Source organism: Bufo gargarizans, chromosome 4 (genome assembly GCF_014858855.1).
Source record: "Bufo gargarizans isolate SCDJY-AF-19 chromosome 4, ASM1485885v1, whole genome shotgun sequence".
Taxonomy (NCBI): domain Eukaryota; kingdom Metazoa; phylum Chordata; class Amphibia; order Anura; family Bufonidae; genus Bufo; species Bufo gargarizans.
The window spans coordinates 345114432-345131864 of NC_058083.1; the positions used below are offsets into that span (position 1 = coordinate 345114432).

General features: G+C 42.2%; 1 protein-coding gene across 1 annotated transcript in view; it reads left to right on the forward strand.

Annotated features, from left to right (window-relative positions):
* The first annotated feature begins 614 nt into the window (after positions 1–614).
* PACRG (parkin coregulated) overlaps positions 615–17433 on the forward strand; it is a 537929-nt gene continuing 521110 nt past the window's right edge. The window contains exon 1 of the mRNA XM_044292455.1: positions 615–817. Within this exon, the coding sequence (XP_044148390.1) occupies positions 704–817 (114 nt within the window). The 5' untranslated portion in view covers positions 615–703. The remainder of the gene's footprint in view (positions 818–17433) is intronic.

Genomic DNA, 17433 nt, shown 5'->3' on the forward strand with positions numbered 1-17433 from the left:
GCCTGTACAATCGCGCATACAGAGCGCTCCTTTCAGAACGCTCAGGTCTGAACCCAGGGTTAGTGATATCACAGGAGATGGCTGAGGCCAATGACTGGCTGCATCGGTCACAAGCTGTATACACGCGGTACATCGCCGCGCTTTCCTGTATACAGTGGTATGACCGCAGCACGGTGGGGAAGAAATTAGTATAGGACGTTGTTATAAGTCATTTCGGGGCAGTTGGGCAGATTTTAGGATCGCTCAGACAACCCCTTTAACTGATCAGTCACATTTTACACCCTAAAGCCAAAATGGCAGAATAAAAAGTGTTTCGTGAAGACCAAGTCCTTCCTCTGATATGCTCCGCCGTTATCTGACCGCTTTACACCTTGCTCTCTTCCCTCTCAGGTATGAATTCATAAACAGCGGTTTCCTGCAGTGAGAACAGTACATAACATAGTGAATACTATAGCCGCGCCATGGAAACCCGCACACCTCAGGCCGAATACAGAGCGCATGCGCATAGGTGCAAGGCATGTCGGGATAGTATGTTTCCCTGGTCGCACGCTACGTCAAAGCTGAGTTGACGCGTCGCTTAGCAACAAGAGTCAGCGTGTGCCGTTGTTGTCTTGGTAACGGCCATAAACATCTTCCCTCCACGGTGCTCGGACGCAGTTCATCCTCACGCTTAGCGGCTTGTCGTCAGCAGAGAACCTTGAATATGGTGATCGAGAGCAGCGTCAACAAGGTGGCTCAGGCTGATAGCTGGAAAAGCAAGAAAGCATCTGCTTCCTCCGAAGGGTTTACAGTCAAAGCCTTGATGAAGAATTCCATCGTAAGTGGCTAAATAGCGTCGTGTGTGCAACTGCAATGTAAAGTATGGCAGGAGCATGGAGAGACGTGCTGGGATCGTTCATTACCTCACTATGTGTCATTGTCCTTCAAGTTCTAATCACCAATCTAATGCAGTCTGGTCCCTCAAGGACCATGCTGTGGATTTTTCTGTATGTGTTCTTATAAACCCTGCGCTGTGTGGAGTTTAGTGTATGTTCGGCACTGTGTAAAGGAGGTAGGGCCATGCACACGCAGTAGTTTCTGTCCACATCCGGTCCATATCGGACCCATTTAATTCACAATAAAACATGTCCTATTCTAATCCGCTTCGCGGACATGGATAGGTTTAAAAATAAATGCCGGCATATACTCAAAACACTTAGGGCCGTCTGCATGAGCTCTTAGGCTACTTTCACACTTGTGGCAGTGTGATCCGGCGGGCAGTTCCGTCGCCAGATCCGCCGATTTGGATGTGACTGAAAGCATTTGTGAGACACAAATGCATTGCAAGGACGGATCCGTCGCTCCGCTTGTCATGCGGACAGAAGGATCCGTCTTGTATCTTTTTTCACATTTTTACCGGTCTGCGCAAGGACGGATCCAGCATTCCGGTATTCTGAATGCCGGATCTGGCACCAATACATTCCTATGAGGAAAAATGCCGGATCCGGCGTTCAGGCAAGTCTTCGTTTTTTTGGGCCGGAGATAAAACAGTAGCATGCTGCGGTATTATCTCTGTCCTGAACAGTCAAAGACTGAACTGAAGACATCCTGATGCATCCTGAACGGATTACTCTCCATTCAGAATGCATGGGGATATACCTGATCAGTTCTTTTCCGGTACGGAGCCCCTAGGACGGAACTCAGCGTCAGAAAAGAAAACCACTAGTGTGAAAGTACCCTAAGTCTACAAATTCACACCAAAGTTACAGCAACCTGCAGAGGTGTCACATCCCAGTCATAGGCAAAAGGAAAAGGAGCAACAGGGAACCAGCCACAATGAGGGAAGTGTGGTGTAAGAAAAGCCAAATATAAATGCTTATAACGTGATCCGTGTAAAACTTAATGGCCGTAAATTATATAGAGGAGCAATCTGTATGTGGCAACATAAAGATTATATATTGTGTTTGGACCTCAGTAGGTAACAGCAGATAGAGCCATAAAAACCACAAGGCGGTATATAAAAGGGTAGATAAATTAAATAGACATAACCATATATGTAACTCCCTTCACTGGGGGAGACAGCCTAAAACACCCATAGGCTAAACTCCCCCGGCCAGGATCAATTATAGAATCTACAAGCGATCCTGTCCGGGGGAGTTTAGCCTATGGGTGTTTTATGCTTATCCCTTAGGCTGAAGGGGGTTACATGCACATGATCGTATGTGTTTTGCGGTCCGCAAATTGTGGATCCGCAAAAAAAAGATGACGTCCGTATGGCATCCGTTTTTTTTTTTTGCAGATCCATTATTTTTGTGGATTCATTGTAATAGTGCCTATCCTTGTCCGCAAACTAGACAAAAATAGGACATGCACAATTTTTTTTTTGCGCGGGGCTACGGAACGGACATACTGATGCGGACAGCACATGGTGTGCTGTCCGCATTATTTGAAGACTCATTGAAATGAATGGGTCCGCATTCTATCAGCCCAAAAAACGGAAAGGACAAGGAAACAAAATACGGTCGTGTGCATGAGGCCTTAGACTGTCTCCCCCAGTGAAGGGAGTTACATACCCTATATGGATATGTCTATTTATTTTATTTACTTTTTTATATACTGCCTTTTTTATATCCGCTGTTACCTACTGAGGTCCGAACGCAATATATAATCTTTATGTTGCAACATACAGATTGCTCCTCCTATATAGTTTATGGCCATTACGTTTTACACGGATCACCTATGTCTTAAGGCTCCTTTCTAAGCATTTATATGTATTTGGCTTTTCTTACACCACACGTCCCTCGTTGTGGCTGGTTCCCTGTTGCGCCTTTTGCCAACTTCTGCTATATACGGCGACCATTGCTGTATATTCAGCCACTCCTGGCAGCCTCTCACCACCTACCTATTCACTCACTAGTGCCCCCTCTTTGTCCTCCCTGGTGGCTCCCGGTTGTTGTTCTTCTAAACACCACCTGGATATCTCGTCCAAGGGAAGTCTAAGATTATTGCTCTATTTTGGGATTTATTTCCCCCTCTCCTTTTTTTCCACACACATCCCAGTCATGGCAGGGCGAGAATGTGTGACTTTTCTGATGACAGGCCGAACTGGGTGGACAAATGTCTTTTTTCGGCCTTATGTACTATGTTATGTACTATGTAAATTGAGGCACCGCACACACCAATACTTTACCATTAATCTAAATTATGTGCAATAGAAAACACCACCCAGTTACAGGAAAGTTGCACCGAGAGCTGTACGTAGGACTGAGAAGTGCAGTGACCATGGGGCCGCATAGCGAAGCTTCACCATGACCACAGCAGCAGAAAAGCTTGTGGTTGCTCTCCTTAATGCAAAAGGCTAAAGGGCCCTTTACATGGGCTGGAAATCCCGCAAGATAATCGCTAACAAGTGTTCATAGAAACGCTCGTTAGCAATTATCTGGACGGGTGTAAATGTACCGCCAATTAACGAGAAAAACGCTTGTTCATCAAATAATTCGATCATTTGTGCATACACAAAAATGATCGTTTGCTGGCAGCAGATTGTGCTGCGAAAAAATGATCTGCTAACGGCAAACACTTATGGGGAAGAGCGAAGGCATTCTCCTCCCCATACTGTGGAGGAGAGCGCTGCATGTAAATGCCACACACTCCTCTGCTGATAAGCAGTTGATTATAGGGAAGGAGCGCTTCCCGACAAGCTGCTGCTCTGTCGTCCTTTGTAAAGGCACACATTGAGGTCATAGTGCACATAGTCATGTCACAGTACAGAGGTAATGTACACAGTGATGTAATAGTGGAATATTGTGCACAGTGAAGTCATAGTACACGGTTAGTGCACACATTGATGTCACTGGATTGGCATAATACACACAGTGATGCCATGGATGATGAATGTGGAGCAGACAGGGGTGGACTGGTCATAGACTCTACAGGGAACTTTCCCAGTGGACCAATGCCCATAGGGCCACCCTATTGTATTCTGTGCTACACTATGTTATTACTGTACCTGCCAACTAGCATTTACCCCAACAACTTGTGTCATTGTGGACATCTACAACATTGGGGCCACTTTAAGTTTCCAGCCGCCCCTGGGTGCAGGGATATACACTTCTTTCTGGCTTTATACCAATTATTAGTTGGCTTAGGACTCTTTGACACGACCGTTTTTTTGTTGTTTACGGCCCGTTTTTTTTGCGTTCCGTATACGGAACCATTTATCTCAATGGTTCTGCAAAAAAAAAATTGAATGTACTCCATATGCATTCCCTTTCCGTATTTACGTTCCGTTGAAAGGTAGTACATGCCCTAATATTGCCCGCAAATCACGTTCCATGGCTCCATTCAAGTCAATGGGTCCGCAAAAAAAAACTGAACACATACCGAAATGCATCCGTATGTCTTCCGTATCAGTTCCATTTTTGCGGAACCATCTATTAAAATTTTTATGCCCAGACCAATTTTTTCTATGTAATTACTGTATACTGTATATTTTTGGCATCATATGAAATGTCACAGGGAAGTATAATACACGTATGATGTCACAGGACAGGAATAATGTAGTGATGTTACAACACTGGCATTATATGAAATGTCACACGGAAGTATAATACATGTATGATGTCACAGGACAGGAATAATGTAGTGATGTTATAACACTGGCATTATATGAAATGTCACACGGAAGTGTAATACACGTATGATGTCACAGGACAGGAATAATGTAGCGGTTACAACACTGGCATCATATGAAATGTCACACGGAAGTGTAATACATGTATGATGTCACAGGACAGGAATAATGTAGTGATGTTACAACACTGGCATCATATGAAATGTCACACGGAAGTGTAATACACGTATGATGTCACAGGACAGGAATAATGTAGTGATGTTACAACACTGGCATCATATAAAATGTCACACGGAAGTGTAATACACGTATGATGTCACAGGACAGGAATAATGTAGTGATGTTACAACACTGGCATCATATGAAATGTCACAGGGAAGTATAATACATGTATGATGTCACAGGACAGGAATAATGTAGTGATGTTACAACACTGGCATCATATGAAATGTCACACGGAAGTGTAATACATGTATGATGTCACAGAACAGGAATAATGTAGCGCTTACAACACTGGCATCATATGAAATGTCACACGGAAGTGTAATACATGTATGATGTCACAGGACAGGAATAATGTAGTGATGTTACAACACTGGCATCATATGAAATGTCACACGGAAGTGTAATACACGTATGATGTCACAGGACAGGAATAATGTAGTGATGTTACAACACTGGCATCATATGAAATGTCACAGGGAAGTATAATACATGTATGATGTCACAGGACAGGAATAATGTAGTGATGTTACAACACTGGCATCATATGAAATGTCACAGGGAAGTATAATACATGTATGATGTCACAGGACAGGAATAATGTAGTGATGTTACAACACTGGCATTATATGAAATGTCACACGGAAGTGTAATACACGTATGATGTCACAGGACAGGAATAATGTAGTGATGTTACAACACTGGCATCATATGAAATGTCACACGGAAGTATAATACACGTATGATGTCACAGGACAGCAATGATGTAGTGATGTTACAACACTGGCATCATATGAAATGTCACACGGAAGTATAATACACGTATGATGTCACAGAACAGCAATAATGTAGTGATGTTATAACACTGGCATCATATGAAATGTCACACGGAAGTATAATACACGTATGATGTCACAGGACAGCAATAATGTAGTGATGTTACAACAGTGGCATCATATGAAATGTCACACGGAAGTATAATACATGTATGATGTCACAGAACAGCAATAATGTAGTGATGTTACAACACTGGCATCATATAAAATGTCACAGGGAAGTATAATACATGTATGATGTCACAGAACAGCAATAATGTAGTGATGTTATAACACTGGCATCATATGAAATGTCACAGGGAAGTATAATACATGTATGATGTCACAGGACAGGAATAATGTAGCGGTTACAACACTGGCATCATATGAAATGTCACACGGAAGTGTAATACATGTATGATGTCACAGGACAGGAATAATGTAGTGATGTTACAACACTGGCATCATATGAAATGTCACAGGGAAGTATAATACATGTATGATGTCACAGGACAGGAATAATGTAGTGATGTTACAACACTGGCATCATATAAAATGTCACACGGAAGTGTAATACACGTATGATGTCACAGGACAGGAATAATGTAGTGATGTTACAACACTGGCATCATATGAAATGTCACACGGAAGTGTAATACATGTATGATGTCACAGGACAGGAATAATGTAGCGCTTACAACACTGGCATCATATGAAATGTCACAGGGAAGTATAATACATGTATAATGTCACAGGACAGGAATAATGTAGTGATGTTACAACACTGGCATCAGGATGGATAAAAATCAATGATTTAAAAAAAAAAAAAAAATAATCAAGAAAATCTTTTTTTTTTTGTTTAAATCAGATTTTTTTTATTTAAATTGGATTTATTTTATATAAAATGCTTTTTGAGGAAAATATATTACCATCCAAAGGTTATTCCATCATGAAACAAAGATTAGTTTTTTAATTATGTAGAATAAGGCTGTACATGGACTCCCATATTGTTGAATGGATTAGGCCAAGCATGGCCAACCTGAGGCTCTCCAGCTGTTGTAAAACTACAACTCCCACCATGCCCTGCTGTAGGCTAATAGCTGTAGGTATCCCGGGGCATGCTGGGAGTTATAGTTTTGCAACAGCTGGAGAGCCTCAGGTTGGCCATCCCTGGATTAGTCAGTGGCTTAGGGACAGACAACAGAGGGTTGTAGTCAATGGAGTATATTCAGACCAAGGTCTTGTTACCAGTGGGGTACCTCGGGGATCAGTTCTGGGACCCATATTGTTTAATATCTTTATCAGCGAAATTGCAGAAGGCCTCGATGGTAAGGTGTGTCTTTTTGCAGATGATACAAAGATTTGTAACAGGGTTTATGTTCCTGGAGGGATACACCAAATGGAAAAGGACTTGGGAAAACTAGAGGAATGGTCAAAAATCTGGCAACTAAAATGTAATGTTGATAAGTGCAAGATAATGCATCTGGGACGTAAAAACCCAAGAGCAGAATATAGAAACATAGAATGTGTCGGCAGATGAGAACCATTTGGCCCATCTAGTCTGCCCAATATACTAAGTACTATGAATAGCCCCTGTCCCTATCTTATATGAAGGATGGCCTTATGCCTATCCCATGCATGCTTAAACTCCTTCACTGTATTTGCAGCTACCACTTCTGCAGGAAGGCTATTCCATGCATCCACTACTCTCTCAGTAAAGTAATACTTCCTGATATTACTGTTAAACCTTTGCCCCTCTAATTTAAAACAATGTCCTCTTAAAATCAGTGATACAGTCCTAACCTCAGTAACTGAGGAAAGGGATTTAGGGATCATTATTTCAGAAGACTTAAAGGTAGGCAGACAATGTCATAGAGCAGCAGGAAATGCTAGCAGAATGGTTAGGTGTATAGGGAGAGGAATTACCAGTAGAAAGAGGGAGGTGCTCATGCCGCTCTACAGAGCACTAGTGAGACCTCATGTGGAGTATTGTGCTCAGTACTGGAGACCATATCTCCAGAAGGATATTGATACTTTGGAGAGAGTTCAGAGAAGAGCTACTAAACTGGTACATGGATTGCAGGATAAAACTTACCAGGAAAGATTAAAGGACCTTAATATGTATAGCTTGGAAGAAAGACGAGACAGAGGGGATATGATAGAAACTTTTAAATACATGAAGGGAATCAACAAGGTAAAAGAGGAAAGAATATTTAAAAAGAAAAACTGCTACAAGAGGACATAGTTTTAAATTAGAGGGGCAGAGGTTTAAAAGTAATATCAGGAAGTATTACTTTACTGAGAGAGTAGTGGATGCATGGAATAGCCTTCCTGCAGAAGTGGTAGCTGCAAATACAGTGAAGGAGTTTAAGCATGCATGGGATAGGCATAAGGCCATCCTTCATATAAGATAGAGCCAGGGGCTATCCATAGTATTCAGTATATTGGGCAGACTAGATGGGCCCAATGGTTCTCATCTGCAGACACATTCTATGTTTCTATACGTGTAATTTTTTGGGTAAATAAATTCCATTAATCCATTCACAATGTCATGTTCTTCCAGAGGTTTTTGTAAGATTATTGGGCAGTTTCTCTGCCTACAAGATATTATCACAGATGCTTGGTTTAGGGCTCTTTCACACCTGCGTTATTGTCTTCCGGCATAGAGTTCCGTCGTCGGGGCTCTATGCCGGAAGAATCCTGATCAGTTTTATCCTAATGCAGTCTGAATGGAGAGAAATCCGTTCAGGGTGCATCAGGATGTCTTCAGTTCCGGAACAGAAAGTTTTTTGGCCGGAGAAAATACCGCAGCATGCTGCGCTTTTTGCTCCGGCCAAAAATCCTGAAGACTTGCCGCAAGGCCGGATCCACAATTAATGCCCATTGAAAGGCATTGATCTGGATCCGGCCTTAAGCTAAACGTCGTTTCTGCGCATTGCCGGATCCGACGTTTAGCTTTTTCTGAATGGTTACCATGGCTGCCGGGACACTAAAGTCCTGGCAGCCATGGTAAAGTGTAGCGGGGAGCGGGGGAGCAGTATACTTACCGTCCGTGCGGCTTCCAGGGCGCTCCAGAGTGACGTCAGGGCGCCCCAAGCGCATGGATCACGTGATTGCATGGCGCGTCATCCATGCGCATGGGGCGCTCTGACGTCATTCTGGAGCGCCCCGGGAGCCGCGCGGACTGTAAGTATACCGCTCCCCGCTCCTACTATGGCAACCAGGACTTTAATAGCGTCCTGGCTGCCATAGTAACACTGAAAGCATTTTGAAGACGGATCCGTCTTCAAATGCTTTCAGTACACTTGCGTTTTTCCGGATCCGGCGTGTAATTCCGGCAAGTGGAGTACACGCCGGATCCGGACAACGCAAGTGTGAAAGAGGCCTTACTTTTGCAGTTCTCAAATCTGAATTTGACTCAGCAGAGATCACATGCCTTTTCTTCACAGCAAAAATGTTATAACATGAACAGAGTTGAGAAAAATACCTTAATCCTAACTTCCACAAACCTATGAATGCAGAATCAACCTAATCAAACTAATATGAAAAGTTGTTATTCTAAAAATCTCTATCTACTTGCATATTATAAGTTATACCAGCAAGAATGAGTCTTTATGTAGAAAACTATGATTTAAATTAAGCCTTAGGCCCCTTTCACACGGGCGAGTTTTCCGTGCGGGTGCGATGCGTGCGGTGAACGCACTGCACCCGCACTGAATCCTGACCCATTCATTTCTATGGGGCTGTGCACACGAGCGGTGATTTTCACGCATCACTTGTGCGTTGCGTGAAAATCGCAGCATGCTCCTCTTTGTGCGTTTTTCACGTAACGCAGGCCCTATAGAAATGAATGGGGTTGCGTGAAAATCACATGCATCCGCAAGCAAGTGCGGATGCGGTGCGATTTTCACGCATGGTTGCTAGGTGACAGTCTATTCACTGTATTATTTTCCCTTATAACATGGTTATAAGGGAAAATAATAGCATTCTGAATACAGAATGCATAGTATAATAGTGCTGGAAGGGTTAAAAATAATAAAAAAGTTAACTCACCTTCTCCTCTTGTTAGCGTAGATGCCGGTCTGTTCTTTATCTGTGGGCTAAAGGACCTTTGATGACGTCAGATCACATGCTCCATCACCACGGTGATGGACCATGTGATTGGAGCATGTGATCTGACGTCACCTCAGGTCATTCAGTCCACAGCTAAAGAACAGACCGGGATCTACGCTAACAAGAGGAGAAGGTGAGTTAACTTTTTTATTATTTTTAACCCTTCCAGCACTATTATACTAAGCATTCTGTATTCAGAATGCTATTATTTTCCCTTATAACCATGTTATAAGGGAAAATAATACAATCTTCAGACCATCAATCCCAAGCCCGAACTTCTGTGAAGAAGTTCGGGTCTGGGTACCAAACATGCGCGATTTTTCTCACGCGAGTGCAAAACGCATGACAATGTTTTGCACTCGCGCGGAAAAATCGTGCATTTTCCCGCAACGCACCCGCCTCTTATCCGGGCAAAAAACATGACGCCCGTGTGAAAGAGGCCTTACTGACTAGTGATTTAAAGGGAACCTGTCATGTGGATATTTGATTATAATATAACTAATTATATACAATCATTAACTACTAAAAAGTGCCTTAGATGTATTCACTTACTGGTGTGACAGATGGTTACCTCATAATATACACACAAAGATGCCGCATGCTAATGAGTTGATTGGAGTCCGGAGTGATGTCATTGAGTCTAGCGTATATTTAATTCGGAGCTATAGCCACTCCCCTGCCCACCTGCTGCTGGTTCCTATGGAAACAAACTGTCATTCAGCAGCAGGTGGGCGGGGAGAGTCAGGAGCTCATGAATATTCATGACTCATCATTATCAGCTGGAGCTTTTCAATACAAGATGTTGGCAGATTGACTGGGTCAATTAAAGAAAGTGACCCAGCATTTTGCTTAGAGAATCAGTCACTTATTTATGTTGCCCTTAGTTAGGACACCATAAAACTGGTGACAGGTTCCCTTTAAATCAAATCCACCCTGACTGGCATCATATGAAATGTCACACGGAAGTATAATACACGTATTATGTCACAGGACAGGAATAATGTATTTATGTTACAACACTGGCATCATATGAAATGTGGCAGGATTGGAATATATAGAAGGGCACTCAACACATGGAGTCACATCGAAATCGGAAAATTCTAATATAATACTTATTTATTAAACAATCTCAAATAGACGACAATATAAAATCAGCAACAGTGAAACAAAATACGATGTGTCATAGAAGCATAAATTGGTAGTCAATAGAGCAATATAGATAATATAATAGTGATGTAAAAAAGGGGGGGTTTCAATAAAAATGTCCAATACCAGAAAAAAACACAGGTCAACACCACATCCAGATTAGGTTCCTAAACCTGCAGGTGTGAGGACTTTTAATAACATAGTGGTGAATAATCGTATGATCTGAGGCCGTCTATGTTAAAACCATTTCGCGGCGTCCCACATTTTCGAATGGTGATAAAAAAAATCGGCACAGCAGCAATATTCGATGAGTTAGATCTTTACTTATCTTGTATGTATGGGAGCTTGTCTGAGGCCTTCTGCTGGTAATCGCTGTAGCAGTGGTCAGGCTGTACACTGTAGGGTATGAAGATTTTGTGTTCGGCGTCTCACGTGTATCAGACTTAACTTTCGGCGTCTCACGTGTCACTACCTTCGAACACGGATTCGGTAGTTATCAACCCAGACACTACGATAATCGAGTCCCGCACATTCAATGGATCTTTTTCGGGTACAGCAAAAGTAAGTGCTTGCCTCTGCCTCGATCCTGTGGGCGTTACTCTCCAGGTACTGTGTCTATAGGGTGACTACAGTTCGTACTCCTTACTCTTTTTTCTTCAAATAGATAAGCAAAGTCCAGTTAGTGTGGATTATGATGATATTCCCACTATGCAAGTCAATAAGTTGAGCACCAAACGCGTTTCGGAGTGTTACTTTACTCCTTCCTCAGTGGTAATCATATGAAATGTCACACGGAAGTGTAATACATGTATGATGTCACAGGACAGCAATAATGTAGTGGTTACAACACTGCCATCATATGAAATGTCCCACGGAAGTGTAATACACGTATGATGTCACAGGACAGGAATAATGTAGTGATGTTACAACACTGGCATCATATGAAATGTCACACGGAAGTGTAATACATGTATGATGTCACAGGACAGCAATGATGTAGTGATGTTACAACACTGGCATCATATGAAATGTCACACGGAAGTATAATACACGTATGATGTCACAGAACAGCAATAATGTAGTGATGTTATAACACTGGCATCATATGAAATGTCACACGGAAGTATAATACACGTATGATGTCACAGGACAGCAATAATGTAGTGATGTTACAACAGTGGCATCATATGAAATGTCACACGGAAGTATAATACATGTATGATGTCACAGAACAGCAATAATGTAGTGATGTTACAACACTGGCATCATATGAAATGTCACACGGAAGTATAATACACGTATGATGTCACAGGACAGCAATAATGTAGTGATGTTATAACACTGTCATCATATGAAATGTCACACGGAAGTATAATACACGTATGATGTCACAGGACAGGAATAATGTAGTGATGTTACAACACTGGCATCATATGAAATGTCACACGGAAGCGTAATACACGTATGATGTCACAGAACAGGAATAATGTAGTGATGTTACAACACTGTCATCATATGAAATGTCACACGGAAGTGTAATACACGTATGATGTCACAGAACAGGAATAATGTAGTGATGTTACAACACTGGCATCATATGAAATGTCACACGGAAGTGTAATACACGTATGATGTCACAGAACAGGAATAATGTAGCGCTTACAACACTGTCATCATATGAAATGTCACACGGAAGTGTAATACACGTATGATGTCACAGAACAGGAATAATGTAGTGATGTTACAACACTGGCATCATATGAAATGTCACACGGAAGTGTAATACACGTATGATGTCACAGAACAGGAATAATGTAGCGCTTACAACACTGGCATCATATGAAATGTCACACGGAAGTGTAATACACGTATGATGTCACAGGACAGGAATAAGTAACAGCAGAAGTAACCATGAGGCGCCAGAGTAAAACTTAAAATGGGGGCATTAACTTTCCTTGGCATCTTATTTACATTTTATCACTAACTGCAGCTTATGTGAAAATGGGCCCCATTCATTGTTGGGCCCTATGGCAACTGCTATGCCTGCTACCCTGGAAGTTACGACCATGACCAATGCCATTGGGTGAGATTTATCAAAACTGGTGCAAATTAAAACTTGTAACCGCTCTTTGTAAGCTCCTGAATTTTATATCAAGTTGCTAAGATTATGGCGAGTGTCTATGAGTTGTCAGGAGCTAAGAGATAATGGCTAGAGATCCAGCCATCAGAGCCTAGTCTGTATATAAAGTGAAAGCTGTATAGAAAAAAAATAAAATAATATATATATATATATATATATATATATATATTATATATTATTACATATCCTCTTCTACAGAATGACCATCCATGATCAGGTCTGCCAGAGCTTGTCCGCTTGTTAGAACTCTCCACCCTGCCCTATTCAGGCTCTCTGCCGGATATCACGTATGTGTGCTTGCTCCCAGTGATAACTCCTTCATACCATGTATTACACATGTGAATGTTCTTTGTTATTTAATGGGCACCTGTCAGAAGATTTGTAGCTATGAAACTGGCTGACCTGTTACATGTGTGCTTGGTAGTTGAAGGTATTTGTATTGATTCCATGTTTATATGCAAATGAGCCGCTAGGAGCAATGGGGGTGTTGCCATTACACTTAGAGGCTCTGCTCTCTCTGCAGCTGTCCCACCCTCTGCATTTTGATTGACAGGACCAGGCAGTTAAAACATCATCACTCCTGTCCCTGTCAATCGAAGTGCAGAGGGCGCAGCAGTTGCAAAGAGAGCAGAGTCTCTAAGTGTAACAGTAACACCCCCATTGCTCCTAGAGGCTCATTTGCATATATTAAAACCTCATTATTCTCAACAATGCGGACACATATGAACATGGGACCAGCACAGATGCCTTCACTTTCCAAGTCACACAGTTTCATAGGTACAAATCTGCTGCCAGATGTCCTTTAATCTTTTTATACTCTTTTTATATCAAACCGATTCAATCTTTTTGCACCACTGCAAACAGTTCTCCCCATCTGACTGTCCACTGAGGATGATTTGTTCTCATTTAAAATAAATGAAAAGCAGATAAATAGAGGTCACAGCATGTTTTCCTGTATGATGCAAATGGTAAAACATATTGCCTTTAAACAGATGAATGCAGACCTGCCATTCATGCAGAGGAGAAGCACATCAAAGTCAGGCAGAGGCTTCCAGACACAATTAATACACCAATACCCTGTTATCGCTCACTGTATTGGGTACTTAATTAGTGGTGCACCAGCAATCAGGATCATTGCCAAAGAAGAAAGCAGCAATCGATCATCAATGCTCAGAATAAAACGTCAGGTATTTATATCTGCTGCAGACACGATGGCAGCCAGCGAGACTGGAGAGATATTGATCACATCACTAAAATGTCAAAGGGAAAAAGCAAAATCATTGATGTCTAAGTGTGAAAAAAATGAATCGTAGTGGAAGAGGTGGAGTTTATATTTTCTGAGACGTATATGGCTGATGTATGTCAATGATATGTCTTTGATGTTAAGGCTACATGGCGATATTTATTCTAATGGCAGTCCATGGTGTCGCACTGCGATATGCGACAAGCTGCAACTGTGACATGGCAGTTGCAAAAAATCCTTTCAAGTCTGATTTTTATGTGACTGTCGCATTGCAGTCCCAGCATGACGCAGTGCGACACCATAGACTGTCATTGCAAGAAATGTTGCGCGACATTAGTGCGACATGAATCTTGCGCGACACATGTCGAAATATAGTTGTACCTGTGTAGCCCTAGCCGAAGATTACATTGAAAGCAGCTTTCTGATGGACATGTTCAAACCAAAAAGTGATCAACATGAAGTCCTCACCTGTTAAAAAGCAGGTGGTCTGAGCGTGTTGGCGGTAATCCGGGCACGCTGCTACGATGGGAATGGCTTGTTTGTTTGAATATGAACGTGCACATTTCATTATACGGGAGATTTTCTGGAACTGTATAGTGCGCTGTATTTGTGAGGTTTTGTTACATGGATCAGTTATTTCTCGAAAACCAGTCAATTTGGGTCCAGTATGCATCTGGAGCATGCAGTTTTTTTGCACTTAGCGCCTTATTTTGATACTGTGGTATGTGTGATCCCATTGAATGTATGTATAATCACTGTCCGTGCGCCATGCCACTCAATCACCCAGTGTGCTTTTCAGGTCCCTTATGAGCTGTATGCGCACTCCTATCCGCCACACTTCTCAGCCTCCAATGTCAACAAGGCTCGGGAGAGCCAAAACGTCTTTCCTGCCACAAAGGCTACAAAGAAGATTTGCATATTAAGTAAACCCAAATTACACATTGTGCCATTTCTGTATGACAATTTCTTAATTGCATCATCTAAATATGAAATGTGCTGTGACTCTACATACATGAAGTACTAGGGGCTTTATCTCCTGAAAGCGCCTTCCTGTCTACTTCACTACCTACCCTATAATAAGACGCACCTGACCACCCCCAATGCTTAGACAACAGGACATAAGACAGTAAGGCTGGGTTCACACCTGAGCGTTTTACAGCGCGTTCCTACGCGCTGTAAAACGCACAACAGGCAAGAACCAATGATTCCCTATGGGAATGGTTCTCACCTGGGCGTTTTACAGCGCGTACGATCGCGCTGTAAAACGCCCGACGCTCAAACAAGTGCTTGAGCTTTTTTTTGGGCGTTTGTCGCGCGTTCCCGCACATAGATATTCGGGAACGCGCGACAATGTGTGCACGCCTGTCTCTGTATGCGCGATTGTAAACGCCCGTACAATCGCGCATACAGAGCGCTCGTTTCAGAACGTTCAGGTCTGAACCCAGCGTAAATCTATTCTACGGATTTAAACTTCCCTGGTAGTTTAATTTATTGGGGTTGAGGGAGGGGGCGTTAGAGTGACTATGTTTAATAGTCTAGGGTAGAGGAGGTTAATAGTTTACATATAGCTCCTGTTAATCCTAGTGTGTAATTGTTTGAGCATTGACAGAAGTATCACAATGTACAGTACAAAACGATACCCACTGTGTAGTCTCACTGGTCTGACTCCTGCCACTGGAGTCAGAGGTCCTTTAGCTACATTAAGGCAGAGCTTTCATGTTCTGTATTGCCCTGCTGCCTTTGGACCTTGCCACTTTGAGAGGGCTGTGTTTTTTACAGTCCCCTCCTGCAGCTGAATGATCTTTTGCCCGCCTATCCTGCCTCAGATGTTTCAGTGTCCGGCAGGGAGAGAGATAATCATTAAGGAAGCAGTCGGGGAGGTCTGGTGCTGCTGGAGCACCCTGACCACAGGCACTCTTAAACAAGATTTTTCCCTGCTAAAAAGTGTGTCTTACAGTCCAAAAAATACTGGGGGAGATTTATCAAACTGGTGTAAAGTAGAACAGGCTTAGTTACCCATAGCAACCTATCAGATTCCACATTTCATTTTCCAAGGAAGCTCTGAAAAATGAAAGATGGAATCTGATTGGTTGCTATGCGCAACTAAGCCAGTTCTACTTTATACCAGTTTGATAAATCTCCCCCACTGTGTATATATAGTGTGTGTGTGTATGTGTGTATGTATGTGTATATGTGTATATGTGTGTGTGTATATATATATATATATATATATATAAAATGAAAATCCGCAGCTCTCCTTGCTGGGAGATTGTGGAGTGAACCAGGAGGATGGCGTGTTAGCTTGTGGAGATACACGCTGGTTCTGCGCGTCTGTTCCTCGCCAATGCGCATTTGACACATGCACATTGGCGAGGAGCAGATGTGCAGAACCAGCGTGTATCTCCACAAGCTAACACGCCATCCTCCTGGTTCACTCCACAATCTCCCAGCAAGGAGAGCTGCGGATTTTCATTGTCTGTTTTCCATCCCGAATCGAGGGATCACCGCGGTCACCCTATACCTTTTTAAAGCTACAAGGGAGTGCTGCCAGACCTTTTCCATGGATATATATATATATATACATATATATATATATATATATATATATACACACACACACACACTTTTAGATTCATTTGAAATGAAACTATTGCTTTCATTTAATAGAGCTATTATGTAAGAACTGTATGCAGACATAGTGTGAGATGCTTTATGGCGGCATTATTTAAGCACAGTATGTGTCATTATATGAGCAGTGTTATAACAGTAATGTTCTCTCCTTCAGGGCTCTAATATTGAAATTGCATGAACTGTTGAAAACACATTGGCACAAGACTAAGTCACATCCTTTTTTTTTTCTTTCCTTACATTCACAAATGTGTACTTTAATGCTACTTGGATGCAGAGGAACTCATTTAGTGCATTAGATGGCAGCATCTGATTGATAGTTGCAGGCTCACCACCTCTTAAAATTAGCATTAATGCTAAAACAGTTTGAAATGCAGTAATTATCAGGAAAGGGATCTTCACCTTTGGATATCACCTTGTTAAATCAAATGTCCTTCAATGCTGATTTGAAGCGGGGGGGGGGGGGGGGATTATACTAGGAATGCCCCCATTCTGCGATTCTCAGATGTCTAAC